A 19,395-nucleotide genomic window follows, 5' to 3' on the forward strand; every position below is an offset into this window, starting at 1 on the left:
CTTATTTTAATACCAAACCCCAAAACAACCTCCCCAAATTAATTTTAGACCTCTAAATATATTCAGACTCCTTAAAGGGCCACACCAGGGATATTTTTTTCCATTCATCATGTAACTACCCCTCAGTATATATAAGTAGGCTAGTATTACCTTGTTTAGTCACTCCTTTCTATTTGAAATTCCTGACCTCCTCCTGGCCATGTGATTTCAATTCTAACTAACTCAGATTTGGGGCGGACACCCACTGGCGATATTTTCTATCTTGCGCTGCGAGAGCAAGTGAAAACACTCGCCTCGCAGCGCAAAAAAGACGCCGGAATGAGACTGGGATATCGCCAGTCTTTTCAATGGGGCCAGCGGCAGCAGCGCTAGCCCCATTGAAAAGATATGGAGAATACTGCAGACTGAAGTGCAGTAGGCTATCCAATTGCTTTCAATGGGATCGCTGCTGCTGCCGGTCCCATTGAAAGCAGTGGTTTTTGGCAAACCCTGCAGTATGATTTTCGGGGAAGGGCTTGAAATATAAGCCCTTCCCTGAAAATCCTCAATAAGTGGTTAAATAAGTAAAAAAGTACTTACCTCTCCATCGCTCACATGCGTCCTCTGGCTGGCTCCCCGACACTGCTATCCAGCACTTTCAGCAGGCAGGGATTTAAAAACCCCTGCCTCCTGAAAGGGCTGCGCTGATTGGCTGAGCGCTCAGCCAATAACAGCTAGTGCTTAGCTATTGGCTGAGCACTCAGCCAATTACAAATAGTGCTTAGCTATTCATTCATGAATAGCACTATCTTAGCTATCACATATCAACGTGTGGTGTCCCGCACATCAGACAGGATGCCCCTGTGCTGTCTACTCTGCGTTGCGCCACCAGGTGGCAACTCTTCTGATCCTCCTGTAGAATCATCAGTTTAGCGCTCATTGTCAGGACTCTGTATCTCTTTATACAGGCTGCTGTCTTTTCCTCTCCATAAAGCGTCAGCTCACTTCTCCTGCAATTTTAACATTAGAAGGTCCCATTAAAAAAAAACGCAGCGATAAAAAAAATATGCTAGCGGGTAAAAGCCCTAAAGGTGGTTTCACACGGGCGAGAGAAACACGTGTTTTTGCTGCAATATTCACCTGCTGCGATTGTCAGTTAAAAAGCAGATTATGAAACCAATGATTGTCAATGGTTTCTTTCCCACTTGCGATGTTTTCACTGATGCGATGTCACTGAGGATCTTCCAGCCTCCTCCCCCAGCAGAGAGGGACGCCGTATATCGACTGGCGTGAATACGCGGCTGATATACGGTCGTCTGAATACGCCCTTAGAGAGATGCGGAAAGTGGATTTCTGCTTCTCACATGATCCACTTCAACTTAGCAATTGGGTTTTACTCTCTCTCTTACAGGTGCCACAAAACAAAACTGAAATCCATGTTCTGGGGCCCCCAGGAGGCCATGCGCCATACCATTGTGTAGCACATCCATGTCTTCTTATTCAAGTACACTATAGGACACTATAGGACACTATAGCATTACGTCATACTGCTTTTTGACAAGCAGTCTATCAAGCCACCCCACAGGGATGTCTTGATAGGCAGTCTCCCTAGGCAGCCCTGGGTAAAAGGCCCCCAGCTGCCATGACACCTGCACAGCTCCACCGATGCATATTTCTTTTTTCAGCTGCACTTAAGCAGCGCTGCTCATTAGAGCCACCTGATTGGCTCTTCGGCACCACGTGACTACACAGCGTGCACGCGGATTGCCTTCAGCAGCCGTGCACTACACACTACAGTTAAGCAGACGTGCACTACACACGACACTTAAAGGGGTTGTCCCGCGGCAGCAAGTGGGTCTATACACTTCTGTATGGCCATAATAATGCACTTTGTAATGTACATTGTGCATTAATTATGAGCCATACAGAAGGTATAAAAAGTTTTATACTTACCTGCTCCGTTGCTGGCGTCCTCGTCTCCATGGTGCCGACTAATTTTCGGCCTCCGATGGCCAAATTATCCGCGCTTGCGCAGTCCGGGTCTTCTGCTGTCTTCAATGGGGCCGCTCGTGCAGAATGCCGACTCCGTGTAGCTCCGCCCCGTCACGTGCCGATTCCAGCCAATCAGGAGGCTGGAATCGGCAATGGACCGCACAGAAGAGCTGCGGTCCACGGAGGGAGCAGCCCCCGGCGGCCATCTTCAGCAGGTGAGTATGAAGACGCCGGACCGCCGGGATTCAGGTAAGCACTCTCCGGTTTGTTTTTTTAACCCCTACATCGGGGTTGTCTCGCGCCGAATGGGGGGGGGGGGTTTAAAAAAAAAAACCCCGTTTCGGCGCGGGACAACCCCTTTAAGCAGCACGGGGTTAGGTTTAGGGTTAGGGTCTCCTAAACCTAACCCTAACCCCAACCCTAAACCTAATCCTAAAACTAACCCTAACCCGAAACCAATACCTAACCCTAAAACTAACCCTAAATACTAACCTTAACCCTAAACCTATACCTAACCCTAAACCCTAACCCCTTGCTGCTTAAAGGGGTTGTCCCGCGGCAGCAAGTGGGTCTATACACTTCTGTATGGCCATAATAATGCACTTTGTAATGTACATTGTGCATTAATTATGAGCCATACAGAAGTTATAAAAAGTTTTATACTTACCTGCTCCGTTGCTGGCGTCCTCGTCTCCATGGAGCCGACTAATTTTCGCCCTCCGATGGCCAAATTAGCCGCGCTTGCGCAGTCCGGGTCTTCTTCTTTTCTGAATGGGGCTCCGTGTAGCTCCGTGTAGTTCCGCCCCGTCACGTGCCGATTCCAGCCAATCAGGAGGCTGGAATCGGCAATGGACCGCACAGAAGCCCTGCGGTCCATGGAGACAGAGGATCCCGGCGGCCATCTTCAGCAGGTGAGTATGAAGACGCCGGACCGCGGGGATTCAGGTAAGCGCTGTGCGGGTTGTTTTTTTAACCCCTGCATCGGGGTTGTCTCGCGCCGAACGGGGGGGGGGGGGGGGGGGGGGGGTGTTAAAAAAAAACCCGTTTCGGCGCGGGACAACCCCTTTAAGTGTAGTGTGTAGTGCACGTCTGCTTAACTGTAGTGTGTAGTGCACGTCTGCTGAAGGCAATGCGCGTGCACGCTGTGTAGTCACGTGGTGCCGAAGAGCCAATCAGGTGGCTCTAATCAGCAGAGCTGCTTAAGTGTGGCTGAAAACAGAAATATGCTCCCCCGATCGCACCACAGGAGCACCGTAAGGGACGCCCGAACATAGTTCGGGGGATTTAAATGCTGCTGTCAGAGTTGACAGCGGCATTTAAAGGGTTAATAGCCTCGAACGGCCGATTGCGGCTATTGCCCGCGGGTGTCAGCTGTAATAAACAGCTGACGCCCGCACTGTATGGAGTGAGATAGTGCCACTATCTCCCTCCATACACGGCCTACAACGGCAGGACGTAAAAACACTATTGGGCCGTCACTAAGGGGTTAAGGTCTCATGCACATATTTTACTTACTTTTTCAGCAAGGCCCCTATGGAAAAACTTGCTGAACTCTCGGAAGAGCAGGTAAATCTTCAGGATGCCATATTCTAATGCCTTTTTCCCTAAGGATGGATTCAGACGAATGTATATCGGCTCGGTTTTCACGCCGAGCCGATATACGTCGTCCTCATCTGCAGGGGGGGGAGGATGGAAGAGCCAGGAGCAGGAACTGAGCTCCCGCCCCCTCTCTGCCTCCTCTCCGCCCCTCTGCACTATTTGCAATCAAAGGAGGCAGGACGGGGCGGGTCTAAGTTACGAGAATTAGCCCCGCCCCTGTCCCACCTCTCCCCATTGCAAATAGTGCAGAGGAGCGGAGAGGAGGCAGAGAGGGGGCGGGAGCTCAGGTCCTGCTCCTGGCTCTTCCAGGCTCCCCCCTGCAGAGAGAGATGCCGTATATCGGCTCGGCGTGAAAACCGAGCCGATATACGTTCGTGTGAATCCAGCCTATGGCCGTATTCACACGAGCGTATGTGTTTTTGCGGAATGGGTGTAGTGTATTTGTGCTCACAACTGCGCTTTTACTATACTTTTTGCATGTGCAAATCGTGAGCTCACTTTGCAGCGGGGTCAATGGGGTATAGAGGTAAATCCCTCACTATGAAACCACTTAGATGCTATGTTGCCATTGACAACAGCATCTAAGTGGTTAAACAGTTAGGACCAGAGATTTCTCCGATCCCAACCATTAGAGCAGGAGGCCAGCTGTCATTAGACAGCCAATTCGTACTATATACCACAAAGGACATCTGTACCAGGCTAAATCTGTAAGGCTGTAAAAAGGCATATCAAACACACTTAACGAGCCTTTTACTTCAGAGCACACCTGCTTCTTCAGTAGTTTTCAGTTCCTTCTAGCAGTTGAAAATGGCCGTATACGGCGCTATATGTGCAGTCATCATCTGCCAGCAGGCGCCAAGGCACCTTAGTTACAGCTGTAAGTAGGCCTACTGATACTCATTAAGACTATTTCCACACGGGCGAACTCGATACATACATGTAGTGATACATGTGTTTCTCAATGAATAGCATTACATTCTGATATACTGCACGCGCTCCATACGTTTCTGCCATTCTGTCCATAGTGACAAGCGGTGACATAAAACAGATTCAGTGATGTCACTGGTTGTAGATCGTATCACTGGTATCTGCTGTCACAGGCGGTGAAGTAGCATGCCAGTGCGAGCTGTGGAGAGAGGTGCTGCCTACACAGAAAGACCAGAGACATTGAGGCCTGCAGAGTCCAGTCTGAGAGGCAGATAGCAGCAGAGAGGGACTCTGGACAGCGGCTGGAGTAAACGGTCTGACTACCCTGCCAGGAGGCTCCGAGTTGCAAGAGATACAGCGACTGCTCTACTGAAGAGGACAGTGTGGTGCTGGATAAAGTTTCCAGAAATCATCTACAGAGGTCAACAAATAACAGTAAGTGAGGTCGACCTCCATCCAAGTAAGGGTGTGCATACTCATAGGGACTGAGACAGTGTAACAGGCCTGTTATATTACATCTATCGACCCTGCAGCAACTATTACGTAAAGGGATATAGCTCACAGGTCACGGACAGAGGCCATACGCTGTACTTCAACACGAGCCTCAGGAATAAGGACGCTGAATACTGTTAGCAGGGAGGGGATAAGCTTTCTCAGGAGAACTGTATATCGCAATCTGGGAAATATATATTTTTGTGTTATCAAACAAACCTCTGCAAAGTAATATTTCTCATACACCGCTACTCTTTGTGTGAAGATTACCAAAGGAGCTGAGTTAGTGCAAACGGTATTAGGACACAAAGTGAGAGATAAGTTGTATTTACGGTCATACTGGTATTATTTGCATTTTTTGTGTTTTTTAATAAATCGTATTTTTGGTACTCTGCTGGCTCCATCATATCCTAAAAACCTGCATAGTACATCACACCCCATGATACTTCCAACATCACACCCACTAAGGGTAAAGACTCAGTGCCATGGGACATCCTTGGACCTCTATTATATGCACAGACGGAGAACAAAGCTCTCCATGCACTTTATTAGATAGCGGTCCACAGACACCTATTCTCCTTGAAGTACCTCCCTCTATGATCAGGAGAGGAAGCTGCAGGAAAAAGCAAATATGGCTACAAGAAAGTCGATGCAATGTCTGAAGGAGACTGGATACGTGGGAAGAGAAGTAGGACATACGCTGTTAAAGGAGAACTGTATACGCTTCCCCTCCTCCCCCTCCCGCTGTCGGTGCTCCCGGCTTCCCAGTGGCCTGCAGTGGCCTCATCTGACCAGCAACACCGCACCTAATCAGACCACTGGGAACCAGAAGCTGGGAAGCGTCGACAGCAGGAAGCCTTCATTGGAGGGGAAGGGGGAGCGCCGCATAGCAGGCGATCCGCTGCGGGTATGCAACTGATTTCCAGTCAAAAACTGTACCGATGGTACAGATTTTGACTGTTTTTTTGATGCAGAAATGCTGTGGAATTTGCAGCGGAGATTTCCGCTGTGGACATTCCACAGCATTTTCGCCACATGTAAACATCTCCAAAATCAGCTTGTGGTATGCTGCCATGTGCAGAGCGGTCTCGGTAGTAATAGTGTCCCCTATATCAACCCCAGTAGTAATAGGCTCCCCTATATCGTCTCTAGTAACAATAGTGTCCCCCACAGTGGCCTCAGTAGTAATGGTGACCCCCCCCCACAGTGGCCTCAGTAGTAATGGTGACCCCCACAGTGGCCTCAGTAGTAATGGTGAACCCCCCCCACAGTGGCCTCAGTAGTAATGGTGAACCCCCCCACAGTGGCCTCAGTAGTAATGGTGACCCCCCCACAGTGGCCTCAGTAGTAATGGTGACCCCCACAGTGGCCTCAGTAGTAATGGTGAACCCCCCCACAGTGGCCTCAGTAGTAATGGTGAACCCCCCCACCCACAGTGGCCTCAGTAGTAATGGTGACCCCCACAGTGGCCTCAGTAGTAATGGTGACACCCACAGTGTCTTCAGTAGTAATGGTGACCCCCACAGTGGCCTCAGTAGTAATGGTGACCCCCACAGTATCTTTAATAGTAATAGTGACCCCCACAGTGGCCCCAGTAGTAATAGTAACCCTCACAGTATCCTCAGTAGTAACGGTAACCCACACAGTGGCGCCAGTAGTAATAATGACCTTCACAGTATCCTCAGAAGTAATAGTGACCCCCGCAGTTGCCCTCAGTAGTAATAGTGACCCCCACAGTGGTCCCAGTAGTAAGTGACCTTAATAGTGACCCCAGTAATAAGTGATCCGCCACAGTAGACTCAGTAGTAAATGTGACCCCCCACAATGGCCCCAGTAGTAATAGTGTCCTCCACAGTGGCCCTAGTAGTAAAAGTGACCCCCCCCCCCATAGTGCCCTCAGTAGTAATAGTGACTTCCACAGTGGTCCCAATAGTAAAAGTGACCCACACAGTTGCCTCAACACTAAAAGTGACCCCCCCCCCACGCCCAAAGTGCCCTTAGTAGTAATAGTGTCCCCCACAGTTGCCTCAAGGGTAATACTATTACTACTGGGGCTGATATATGGAACACTATTACTAATAGCATCCCCTATATCAACCCCAGTAGTAATAGTGACCCTCACAGTAGCACCAGTAGTTATTAACCTCCCCCCAAAATACATATACTTACCCTCCTCCTGGTCTTCTGAGTGCCGCTGCTGCCGGCAGAAGTCTGTGCACCCGCAGCAGCGCCTCCTCCCCTGACCTCTTCTGCGGAACTAGGAAAAAGAGGTTAGGGGAGGAAGATCCCGGATGCACACACTGCTGTTAATGTGTGCATCCAGCCGTGGTGCCGCAAAGTGATTACCAGTCTGGGTGCTGCACCCCGGCTGGTAATCACCTTCTCGGTGACCAGACGTCCTAAAAGCGGGACAAATGGCTGTCCCGCTGGGGTCCAGGCGGAAAGTGGGACACAGAGTTCCAAAGCGGGACTGTCCCGCGTAAATCTGGACGCCTGGTCACCTTAGAAATACTAAAGTGGCTTTTCCTTTCTGAAATATTTATGGTATTTTTACAGGATTCGCCATAAAGGTCTCACACATACGGGTCCCACCTTATAGAATTCTTTAAAAATGATAAAACCTACATCCAAACTGAGACCTGGGGGCGCTCCACGTATGGCAAACACGCGCCGACATATGCAACTGTATGCCATACGGTGGCATGTGTCCCCATAGGCATTATCAAAAAAAATTAAAAACTCTGTATACCACAAAATCATCACGTTATCCATCTGTATGGTAAATACTGTAGGAAAAAAAAGTGGAAAAAAAACTTTTTCACATCTGCGTTTCGTTTTTCTGTTGCTTGCCTTTTCCTAGGAAAAGATGATCCCCAGTCCGGATCCAGCGTATGCCGGATACAAATGCCGCTGGGAGGACCCAATTAGGGCCGGGCCTAAAATTAAAATCTCCATTTTTTTGTCCCAAAATAATAATCTTAATTTTCTTATTTGCTAAACAAATTAAAAGAATACCTAAAAGCGTTTTCTTCATTAGGTAACTGCAGGCGCAGCACTTCCTTAATATATACTGATGATCAGAGTTGTACCATACAGTCTGATCAGTACGTACTGCCAAGTGCATATAAAGGCGGGTTAATAGAATTATTTGCTGTCACAAGGGGGCGACAATGAGTCATTGTATCTAAGTATAAGCGGCTCGCCTCCGCTCTCTGGCTCCCTCTGCCGGTCACACTGTGAGTTGCGGCTATTACGAGGAGCAGGTTAGCGCTCTGTTCCACTCACAAGATGGCGGAGCGCCCTGGACACGGTGGGCGGGATGGAAAAGGCCGGGTCGTGATCCTGGAAGTGATGGGTGCGTGTACCACGTGGTCACAGCAGAATGTTCCCGGAGCTGAACGCCCTGCTGGGGGCGGATACGGAGAGCCCGGAGCGGGTGAGAACAGGACGGGTGTTATTATAGAACCTCACACCGGAGGGACCCCAAATAACCTGCACCCCATTATGTGCTCCCCTCAGAGCCCCAGGTGCCATCCTGCCCCTCACCCGGCCGAGTCACCCAGGGGACCCCCTAATCCTGCGCCTCACACTACAGCCCGTGTCTTGTACCCTGAGTGGCCCTGCGCCCCGTATGGGGAGATCCTCCTACAGCCCGTCCTGTCCCAAACTAACCGGCTCCCCCCAATGCATCCTGCCCCCCAATGTAACAGCCTCCTCCATCCTGGCACCGACGTGTTCTGCCCTACCAATCCAGTGTACTAGCCCCAGTGCAGCGCCCCCCCCCAGTCCGTAATGCGCCTGAGCGCAGCACCCCCCCGTCCGTAATGCGCCTGAGCGCAGCGCCCCCCCAGTCCGTAATGCGCCTGAGCGCAGCGCCCCCCCAGTCCGTAATGCGCCTGAGCGCAGCGCCCCCCCAGTCCGTAATGCGCCTGAGCGCAGCGCCCCCCCAGTCCGTAATGCGCCTGAGCGCAGCGCCCCCCAGTCCGTAATGCGCCTGAGCGCAGCGCCCCCCCAGTCCGTAATGCGCCTGAGCGCAGCGCCCCCCCAGTCCGTAATGCGCCTGAGCGCAGCGCCCCCCCCAGTCCGTAATGCGCCTGAGCGCAGCGCCCCCCCAGTCCGTAATGCGCCTGAGCGCAGCGCCCCCCCAGTCCGTAATGCGCCTGAGCGCAGCGCCCCCCCAGTCCGTAATGCGCCTGAGCGCAGCGCCCCCCAGTCCGTAATGCGCCTGAGCGCAGCGCCCCCCCAGTCCGTAATGCGCCTGAGCGCAGCGCCCCCCAGTCCGTAATGCGCCTGAGCGCAGCGCCCCCCAGTCCGTAATGCGCCTGAGCGCAGCGCCCCCCAGTCCGTAATGCGCCTGAGCCCAGCGCCCCCCCAGTCCGTAATGCGCCTGAGCCCAGCGCCCCCCCAGTCCGTAATGCGCCTGAGCCCAGCGCCCCCCCAGTCCGTAATGCGCCTGAGCCCAGCGCCCCCCCAGTCCGTAATGCGCCTGAGCCCAGCGCCCCCCCAGTCCGTAATGCGCCTGAGCCCAGCGCCCCCCCAAGTCCGTAATGCGCCTGAGCCCAGCGCCCCCCCAGCCCGTAATGCGCCTGAGCCCAGCGCCCCCAGCCCGTAATGCGCCTGAGCCCAGCGCCCTCCCAGCCCGTAATGCGCCTGAGCCCAGCGCCCCCCCCAGCCCGTAATGCGCCTGAGCCCAGCGGCCCCCCCCAGCCCGTAATGCGCCTGAGCGCAGCGGCCCCCCCCAGCCCGTAATGCGCCTGAGCGCAGCGGCCCCCCCAGCCCGTAATGCGCCTGAGCGCAGCGGCCCCCCCAGCCCGTAATGCGCCTGAGCGCAGCGGCCCCCCCAGCCCGTAATGCGCCTGAGCGCAGCGGCCCCCCCAGCCCGTAATGCGCCTGAGCGCAGCGGCCCCCCCAGCCCGTAATGCGCCTGAGCGCAGCGGCCCCCCCAGCCCGTAATGCGCCTGAGCGCAGCGGCCCCCCCCAGCCCGTAATGCGCCTGAGCGCAGCGGCCCCCCCAGCCCGTAATGCGCCTGAGCGCAGCGGCCCCCCCCAGCCCGTAATGCGCCTGAGCGCAGCGGCCCCCCCCAGCCCGTAATGCGCCTGAGCGCAGCGGCCCCCCCCAGCCCGTAATGCGCCTGAGCGCAGCGGCCCCCCCCAGCCCGTAATGCGCCTGAGCGCAGCGGCCCCCCCAGCCCGTAATGCGCCTGAGCGCAGCGGCCCCCCCCAGCCCGTAATGCGCCTGAGCGCAGCGGCCCCCCCCCCCCCTCTTCAGTCCGTAATTCCTCTCAGTGTAACAGTCCACCTCCAGTCCTGCAAACCAGTGTACTGGCCCCTGAATGGCATCTTATCCCTACAGAGCAGGCAGCACCAACCAGGACTATGTGAGGGAAGACAGTTCCTGCCTCTCGGGGACAGGAGGCTGTAGATACAGGGGCCACAGGAAAGAACACTACTACTAACGAGGTTCTTATCACTAAGTAGGGTCAGAGAAGAGACACTAAGTGGGGGCTACAGAGTTGGCACTATCACAAAATGAGGCCACAGCTATGGGCACTATCACTATGGGGCCACAGAGGAGGGCACTATTACTAGTGGGGGTCCTATTAGTTGGAGCCACATAGGGGCCACTACCACCAAGTGAGGGCCACGGAAGTGGCTCTATAACTTAAGTGAGGTCACAGAGGGAGACATTTTTACTAAAGGAGGGTATTATTACTACTTGGGGCCTCAAAGGGGGCACTATCAGTAAGTGGAGCCACAGAAGGGGTACTATTACAAAATAAGGCCACAGAGGGGAGCTATCGCTGAATAAGACCACAGAATGGGCACTGCGGGAGTTTCTATTGTGTTTCTCTGAAAATATTACCTATCCCGTAAATAAGTCCTAGCCTGATTTTTCAGGGAGGTTTGAAATATAAGCCCTAGTTACACTGCATAAAGGAATACATTACCTTGCAGGTTCGGTCCAGGCCGCTCCCGCTGCGCCCCAGAATCCCGCAGTCCTCGGCCGCTCATACAACATCATTTTCTCATCACGGGATTCATGAATCCCACCTCCAGAAAGCGATGGCTGTGATTGGCTGAGCAGCAGTCCAATAACGATGATTCAATCACAGCCATCGCATTGATCGGCTGAGCAGTGCTTGAAGAACCAATTAGAGCCATTGCCTCCTGGAGGCGGGATTTATGAATCCTGTAACCAGGAAGTGATCTTACATGGGCGGCCGAGGACTGCGGGAACTGCATCAGAGCTCTGAAGAGTAGCGGGAAGGACCTGGACCCTGCCTGATAGGGAAGTATAATAAGACTCTCCTTTGGGGGCTAAAATTAATATAAGACAGGGTCTTATTTTCGGGGAAAGGCGGTATATAGGATAGTTCAGGGTATATGGGGGGGTGGGGACACACAGCCTTCTCACCCGGGAGTCACTGACCTTTGCAGTCATTGTGGTCCCAACATCTTACCTGTGGCCCTCAAAGCATGCTGAGAGTTGTAGTTCCACCACAGCTGCTGTGAGACCTCGGGGGTCAGTCTGTTCCCCTCATCTTGTGTCTTGCAGCAACAGTTCATCCTGATCAGCGGCCATGAGACGGACAGCAGCTTCCTACTGAATCACTTCCTGTCCTATTACCTGAAGGGTGAGTGCTGAGGATCCGTTATGGTGACTGTGATGTCACAGCGATGGCGGCAGGGCTGGTAGCGCCCCCACTGGTGGTAATGATCCGTTTGTGTCTCACAGCTGGATGTAGCCTGTGTTTTGTGGCTCTTGCTCAGTCCTTCAGTCACTACAACGTCATCGCCCAGAAGCTGGTGAGTCCTGCAACCGCTAATAAACTTTGTTTCTCTTCCTCGCCATTTTCAAGATCTCTGCTTGCAATCAGAGAATGTGAATATTCATGGTTTACAACCATAGGTTGAGAAACTGTCCTGACCTCGAGCTTCTCACAGCTGATGGGTTGCTACAATTGGCTGCACAATCCTCTATGAGCTGAAGACATCAGAAGCCCAAATCGCTCTACTGTGCTGATAGTTTGTTACATTCATACATTGTATCAGTGTGGAATCCAGACTGTTTATGCATAGAAGATTGTCCAGGCTGGAGATATTAGAGGTCTGTAGGGGTGATCAGCCTCTGGCTGTAAACGGCTGTAAACAGCTACAATTCATTATCAGCAAGCAGACGGAATGAAAATGGTTGTTAGTGTGAACATACATTACTTCTCCTGTACTGATCCTGAGTTATACCCTGTGAGCGGCACTCGCTATTCTGCTGGTGGAGTCACTGTGTGTATACATTACTTATCCTGTACTGATCCTGAGTTACATCCTGTATTATACTCCAGAGCTGCACTCACTATTCTGCTGGTGGAGTCACTGTGTACATACATTACTTATCCTGTAATGAGCCTGAGTTACATCCTGTATTATACTCCAGAGCTGCACTCACTATTCTACTGGTGGAGTCACTGTGTACATACATTACTTATCCTGTACTGCTTCTGAGTTACATCCTGTATTATACTCCAGAGCTGCACTCACTATTCTGCTGGTGGAGTCACTGTGTACATACATTACTTATCCTGTACTGATCCTGAGCTACATCCTGTATTATACTCCAGAGCTGCACTCACTATTCTGCTGGTGGAGTCACTGTGTACATACATTACTTATCCTGAGTTACATCCTGTATTATACTCCAGAGCTGTACTCACTATTTTACGAGTTTCACAACTAAACACTTGCAGCACCCCCTGCTTGTTCAGGGTCTGCATAGAGCTTGCTCTGGTGCTTTGCATTCTGGGAAGTATCCTTTGTACAGTCATCTGATGCAGGCGATGGTCACGGCTTCCTTTATCCCTCCAGTCTGGGTGATGTTGTCCCTCTCTTTATGGTTTTGTATTATTGCTCGTGGTGATTGTTGCGGGGCGCGGTGTGAATCCCCGGAGGACGCCCGCCATCACGGGTTTATGCTTCTGTATCTTTCAGGGGGTGAACCTGGCGAGCGCTCGGGATCAGGGGCAGCTACTGTTCCTGGAAGGGCTGAGATCTTACACCCAGTTGTTGTTTACAGACACTCCAGAGACTGAAGCCGACAATCCTCTGCGCTTTCTGAGGTCAGTGAAGCTCTGGGTTATCGTCAGACTGAAAAGGCGGCGCCTCAATAGAGAGGCGGCGCCTCAATAGAGAGGCGGCGCCTCAATAGAGAGGCGGCGCCTCAATAGAGAGGCGGCGCCTCAATAGAGAGGCGGCGCCTCAATAGAGAGGCGGCGCCTCAATAGAGAGGCGGCGCCTCAATAGAGAGGCGGCGCCTCAATAGAGAGGCGGCGCCTCAATAGAGAGGCGGCGCCTCAATAGAGAGGCGGCGCCTCAATAGAGAGGCGGCGCCTCAATAGAGAGGCGGCGCCTCAATAGAGAGGCGGCGCCTCAATAGAGAGGCGGCGCCTCAATAGAGAGGCGGCGCCTCAATAGAGAGGCGGCGCCTCAATAGAGAGGCGGCGCCTCAATAGAGAGGCGGCGCCTCAATAGAGAGGCGGCGCCTCAATAGAGAGGCGGCGCCTCAATAGAGAGGCGGCGCCTCAATAGAGAGGCGGCGCCTCAATAGAGAGGCGGCGCCTCAATAGAGAGGCGGCGCCTCAATAGAGAGGCGGCGCCTCAATAGAGAGGCGGCGCCTCAATAGAGAGGCGGCGCCTCAATAGAGAGGCGGCGCCTCAATAGAGAGGCGGCGCCTCAATAGAGAGGCGGCGCCTCAATAGAGAGGCGGCGCCTCAATAGAGAGGCGGCGCCTCAATAGAGAGGCGGCGCCTCAATAGAGAGGCGGCGCCTCAATAGAGAGGCGGCGCCTCAATAGAGAGGCGGCGCCTCAATAGAGAGGCGGCGCCTCAATAGAGAGGCGGCGCCTCAATAGAGAGGCGGCGCCTCAATAGAGAGGCGGCGCCTCAATAGAGAGGCGGCGCCTCAATAGAGAGGCGGCGCCTCAATAGAGAGGCGGCGCCTCAATAGAGAGGCGGCGCCTCAATAGAGAGGCGGCGCCTCAATAGAGAGGCGGCGCCTCAATAGAGAGGCGGCGCCTCAATAGAGAGGCGGCGCCTCAATAGAGAGGCGGCGCCTCAATAGAGAGGCGGCGCCTCAATAGAGAGGCGGCGCCTCAATAGAGAGGCGGCGCCTCAATAGAGAGGCGGCGCCTCAATAGAGAGGCGGCGCCTCAATAGAGAGGCGGCGCCTCAATAGAGAGGCGGCGCCTCAATAGAGAGGCGGCGCCTCAATAGAGAGGCGGCGCCTCAATAGAGAGGCGGCGCCTCAATAGAGAGGCGGCGCCTCAATAGAGAGGCGGCGCCTCAATAGAGAGGCGGCGCCTCAATAGAGAGGCGGCGCCTCAATAGAGAGGCGGCGCCTCAGAGTGCAGCTTTAATATATTTTTTCTAATGCTGAATTAAATCAGAAGGTCAGAGGAAGGAACTTCTTCTCTTTCTTTTAGGACTGGGAGTGACCTCAGGCCCCTGTATGACTTTATTACTGCTGCACTGATGCCATCTGGAGGTGAACGGGGGAAGTGCCCAGTGCTGATTATAGATGATGTTAGTCTGTTGTTGAGCCTGGGGGTCACCACGCTGCAGGTGCTGGACTTCATCCATTACTGCAGAGCCAGCGTGTGCAGCAAGTACCAGGTGTGTGCCCCTTATTCCTGTATATGCCAGGGCAAAACTACAAAGTCATTTTATTGTTTACAGATGTATCAAACTGAGCTATAGCTGTGATAACTCCATCTATTATCTGTAGGGTTACATAGGACTACTGGTAGCATCTAATATAATCTCTGGTGTTAAATAGGACTGCTGGTAGCATCTAATATACTCTGATGTTGCCTAGGACTGCAGGTAGCATCTGACATACTGTGGTGTTGCCTAGGACTGCGGGTAGCATCTACTGTTCTTTGTGGTGTTGCCTAGGGCTGCAGGTAGCAGCTACTATAATCTGTGGTGTTGCATAGGACTGCTTATAACAGCTACTATATTATGTATATAAAGCCCCACATTGGAAAAGAGCAGTTGAATTAGAGTCAGCTCTGCTACTTCTGTGAGTTGATTTTAGGCCAAGACCTTCGATGTCAGTGGGCTGGGGGCTCCTGTATATTGGGCACTTAGTCCCTTGGGTTCTTCTCTTTTGCAGGGGAACGTGGTTTGTTTGCTGCAGGGATTTGAGGAGTCGGAGGATGCTGATAATGAGCGGCTGCTGAAGTCTCTGTGCCACCAGAGCACGCTGCTCCTGCAGGTGGAGGGGCTGGTGACCGGTTTCTGTAAGGATGTGCATGGAGAGGTGAGTGATGCTGGATGGCACCTGGGCAGCTTCCTAGTATAAAACCCCAATAACTATATCACTGTTTTAGATCTCTTTCACATGGGCGATATCGCAACTTTGTAGCACTCTTTTGCCAGGATTTTTAGTGGGGGTGCCTTGAAATATAAGCCTTAGCTGCATTGAAGAAGAAAAAAAACAAAAAAAAACCAACAATAACACCGCATGCGCATCTCCGGCACTTGTGTGAAGTGTTCTGGCAGAGCTTCCTCGTCAGGAGTTTGAACAACCCAGCCTACAGGAATGGCTGTGATTGGCTCTCCAGTGCTGTGGCTCAGCCAATCACAGCCAGCGCTCCCTGGAGGAAGGGATTTTGAACCTCCAATCGTGGAAGCGCTGACAGAAGACTTCAAACAAGTGTCAGGGACCTGCGAGAAGTGTGGTGGAGCAAAAGGAAACTGGGCTTTTTTTCCCCCCTTCCATGCAACTAGGGCTTTTACAGTAAGGCTGGGTTCACACGGGGTGTAATTTGCTGCAGAATTCCGCCTGTGACTTTATGCCGGGATTAGCCAGCAAAGTGGGTGAGATTTGCAAAAAATCTCATCCGCATGCTGCGGCATGTCAATTTTTTTTTTTTTCCCCCGTCTTCGCAGCCGCCTCTCTATAGGAAGAGATGGCCACAGCAGACTACAGGGGGCGAAGCTGCATTTCGCCTGTGGAAATCTTGTATTGCTGTGGGATTTCAGTCTCATGTGAACCCAGCCTTACGGGGGGCCCCAGGAGGGTAGTATTCATAGTTTGCAGCTTGTGTTGTGACTAGTGCATCCCATCCTCTTCCTTCTCACAGCTGACTATCACCCGGAGGTCCCAGGTTCGAGACAAGCCAGTGATCTACCAGTACAAAATCCACGACAAGACCGTCAGCTTCTTCGCCAGAGGACTGTCTGCAGCCGTGCTGTAATGGGTGGGCTCGTGCCCCTCCAGAGGCCTGCACTAACAACTATTACAGACTGGATCATGCCCACCTAGGGGTGGAGGTATCTCATATAGACCCTCATGTGAGGATGGATTCTCTGCAGCAAATTAAGGAACCTGATCCCAGCTTCAGCAAAAGAGAACTAGGTCCTGGGTGGTTGCATAAAGACGGGTGACATGTAACAGGTGAGGGGAACAGCTCCAGAAAGGGGTGCTAGTGTGGGAGGAAAGGAGGAGTGAGATAGGACCTGGCCAGCATCTACGGATTGTTATCTGTAGGACAAGAAATAATATGAGACGTCTGAGAGAAAGTTTTATGTAAGAAAATTACAGAGGATTGAAAAGAAAACTATATTAAAAATATACAAAGAAAACTAAGACTGTACAACGAACATTTATCGAATCCGCTCTACACAGCATAAGACCTACAGCAAAATAAATTATAACCTTTACCAAAAATATTTTCTTCCTCTATTCCATGATGCAAGTTAGACTTGACATTAAACAGTAGTTGTTGTAGCGACATGAACCGTGCCGGCAGGAAGCGACTCCCGTCCGGGCCGGAGCTCAGCGGACCAATAGAAACCTCTCCTCAGTATCGGGGAATCAGAGAGCAGTAACTGAGGAACAGATCACTGTCCATAATACATTACTGGCCCCAAGCGTCTCGCTGAGCGCCACTTCTAGAATGCAGGAGATCAGCATGAAGAGCATTTTATTTTTTTTGTGTGTGGGAAATTGCATTTACTAAGTACAAAAAAACCTCGCATGGCAGGTAATGGGGAGGCTCGGGCCAAAGCCTGTCCGGTTGGGGGGGGGGGGGGGGGCTTTCAGGAATGCAGAGGGGTTTCCTCCAGCACCAAAGTTCAGCTCCAGTTGCAATTGAAAAGAGAATTGCCGTGTTACCAAACAAATCTGTACTCTATGAAGCAGGCAGGAGGAGACGCTTTCCCTAAAGGCAATCTACATACTTTCTTCTAATGGGATATGTTCCAGATATATAAGGCAGAGTATACACTTACTGTGTGTGCAAGTTGTGCCCGAGAGGTTCAGACAACTCGCATCGGAGCCGTCCGATACATAAACGGCTCACACACTCACATGTATTTAGAACCAGACACGCAATGAGGTTTTTTTTACTCAGTGCATCTGTGTGAAAACCCGCAGTAGTGTGCACATGCTGCTACCCAGGATAACTTGGGTGTCATTTATTTATTTAGGTACACCATACGGATGGGGGAAAAAAACCACCAGTGTACCAGAGGCTTAACTACTGGAGCCTGCCCCAGGTGATCATCAGGTGCAGCTGATAATTGGATATTTTGTCATATGACTACAGGGGAGGAACCTGACACCCTTTTACTGGGGTGGGGAAACCAGGTGTCATGGAGCAGCAACAATCGTGAAACTAAACTACAGCAGCGACCAGGGTTTGTTTTTTTTTTCTTTCTCCCCCCTCCGTTCATGAAAAGCACTCTGCTTTTGACAAGGCAACGGTCCACTACCCCACTAACAGGACCGGGCACACTGCTGTATTTTCAGCCCGATTTATCCAGGAGTGAGTCAACCATACAAAAATGCTAAGGAAAATACCCAAACCAGAAAGTGGACCCTCCAGGAGGGAACATTTTCTCTAAAAGTTAGTTGAGAGGGGATATGGATATAAGTGTCTGAGAGCACATTGGCCCCTCAGTACATGACGTGCAGCAGGTAAGTGCTCCCTCACAGCCTGTAGGGATATGTTATGCCAACGCCTGCAGGGCACTGCGCTATTCCATTCATGGCAGCCAACTACCCCTGAGGAGAAGTCTACTGGCTTATTTAAAATAAGGGCATCGGTCTACAGTCCGGGACACGGTTCAGGTTTCCTTCCACTAAAGACTGTGGACTGAAGTGCATCTAGATACTCAGTATCATTTAAAAAGTGCAGCATGTTCATACCAAAATTTTTAATTTTTCTTGTACACTTTCTAGGTGCCTCATATCAGCATTGTCATCTGCACACCTAGGAGGGGCCTTCATCTTGTGCTGATGAACCACCCTGAGGTGCGCTTTCTAGTTATTGATTGCCAACCCATGTAAGGTGTGGCACACAATAACTTACTGATAATATATAGCATTACTCTCTAGCCCATCCCTCACGTACGGCCGTGAAGTGCTACCGATTCATTACGAATCTTTCCGGGATCCTACATTTTCTGGGGCATCACCAACCTGACTCCGCACCCCAAAATAAACCTATCTGGACAGGTGAGGGATGAACCCGAGAAAATGGGGAGCATTAAATTATGCAATTCCATTGGAAGTATAGTTAGAAACTCGTATATACATGGTTTTTAGCTTGTCTTTTGGTGATAGAATAACCCCCATTCATGCCGATCCTCAGCAGGGATTAGACGCCAGACTTGGCCTACACTTCCTGAGTCACTCAGTCGAGCTTCTCCAGGACTGAGGGGACGTAGACCAAGCTGAGTTCGCTGCCAAAGTCGCAGACAATTGCTGCGTTGTCCAGGACCAGGATCTGGCGCGCCGGCTGAGCTTCCTCACACTTCCCCAGGTATACAGTCTGTAGGAGATCTCCATAGCCGATGTCCCAGAATGAAACGCAGCCCTGCCCGCCCGTCACCAACAGGTTGTCAGAAATGAGACCCAAACTAGAGCCGCAACCCAAGTCCTGTAGAAAGAGGAGAGAAAAGAGTGATGCAGGCACAGACATGGCATGACTGCTGGAGGATCTAATGTCTACAGGGATGGACAAGATACTGAGGGGTTAAGAATGATGTAGGCCACCACTTCCAGGCCTTTAGGGGTAACATAAGCTCTCACTGGATATAAATATGGACCCCTATGAAGTGCTTATCCTGTGACATAAGACCAGGTAGATAACAGAACCTACTTGCTGTATAGAGTACAGTTTGATTCCTGAGCTCCGGTCCCATATACTGATGGCATCGTCCAGGCCACTGCTGATGACATAGGACGCCGTGCACATGAGTGAAGTGATGTCTCCTCGATGGCCATGCATGTGGCCGACTCGACTTCCAGTGAGGACATCCCATAAACAGATGGCTCCATCCTGCCCCCCACTGGCCAGGACCATGGTCTGTAGGTACAAGTGAAGACAACTTAGTGCTTGCAGT

The 19,395-nt window shown here is 51.8% G+C and overlaps 2 protein-coding genes across 3 annotated transcripts in view; one reads left to right on the plus strand and one right to left on the minus strand.

Moving 5' to 3' along the window:
- The first annotated feature begins 8,322 nt into the window (after positions 1–8,322).
- On the plus strand, positions 8,323–16,633 carry ELP6 (elongator acetyltransferase complex subunit 6). Its single transcript, XM_066585153.1, has 7 exons — positions 8,323–8,425; positions 11,546–11,624; positions 11,726–11,796; positions 12,973–13,100; positions 14,463–14,652; positions 15,155–15,301; positions 16,128–16,633. The coding sequence occupies exons 1-7, from the start codon at positions 8,372–8,374 to the stop codon at positions 16,239–16,241; spliced, it is 783 nt and encodes a 260-aa protein (XP_066441250.1). The 5' UTR covers positions 8,323–8,371; the 3' UTR covers positions 16,242–16,633.
- Positions 16,556–19,395, minus strand: part of SCAP (SREBF chaperone) — a 43,442-nt gene continuing 40,602 nt past the window's right edge. For both annotated transcript variants that reach the window (XM_066585151.1, XM_066585152.1), the window contains exons 22-23: positions 19,152–19,358; positions 16,556–18,929 (exon numbers count right to left, since the gene is read on the minus strand). In XM_066585151.1, coding sequence (XP_066441248.1) covers positions 18,684–18,929; positions 19,152–19,358 — 453 coding nt within the window. In that variant the 3' untranslated portion in view covers positions 16,556–18,683. The remainder of the gene's footprint in view (positions 18,930–19,151; positions 19,359–19,395) is intronic.

This window comes from Eleutherodactylus coqui, chromosome 12 (genome assembly GCF_035609145.1).
Source record: "Eleutherodactylus coqui strain aEleCoq1 chromosome 12, aEleCoq1.hap1, whole genome shotgun sequence".
Lineage (NCBI taxonomy): Eukaryota > Metazoa > Chordata > Amphibia > Anura > Eleutherodactylidae > Eleutherodactylus > Eleutherodactylus coqui.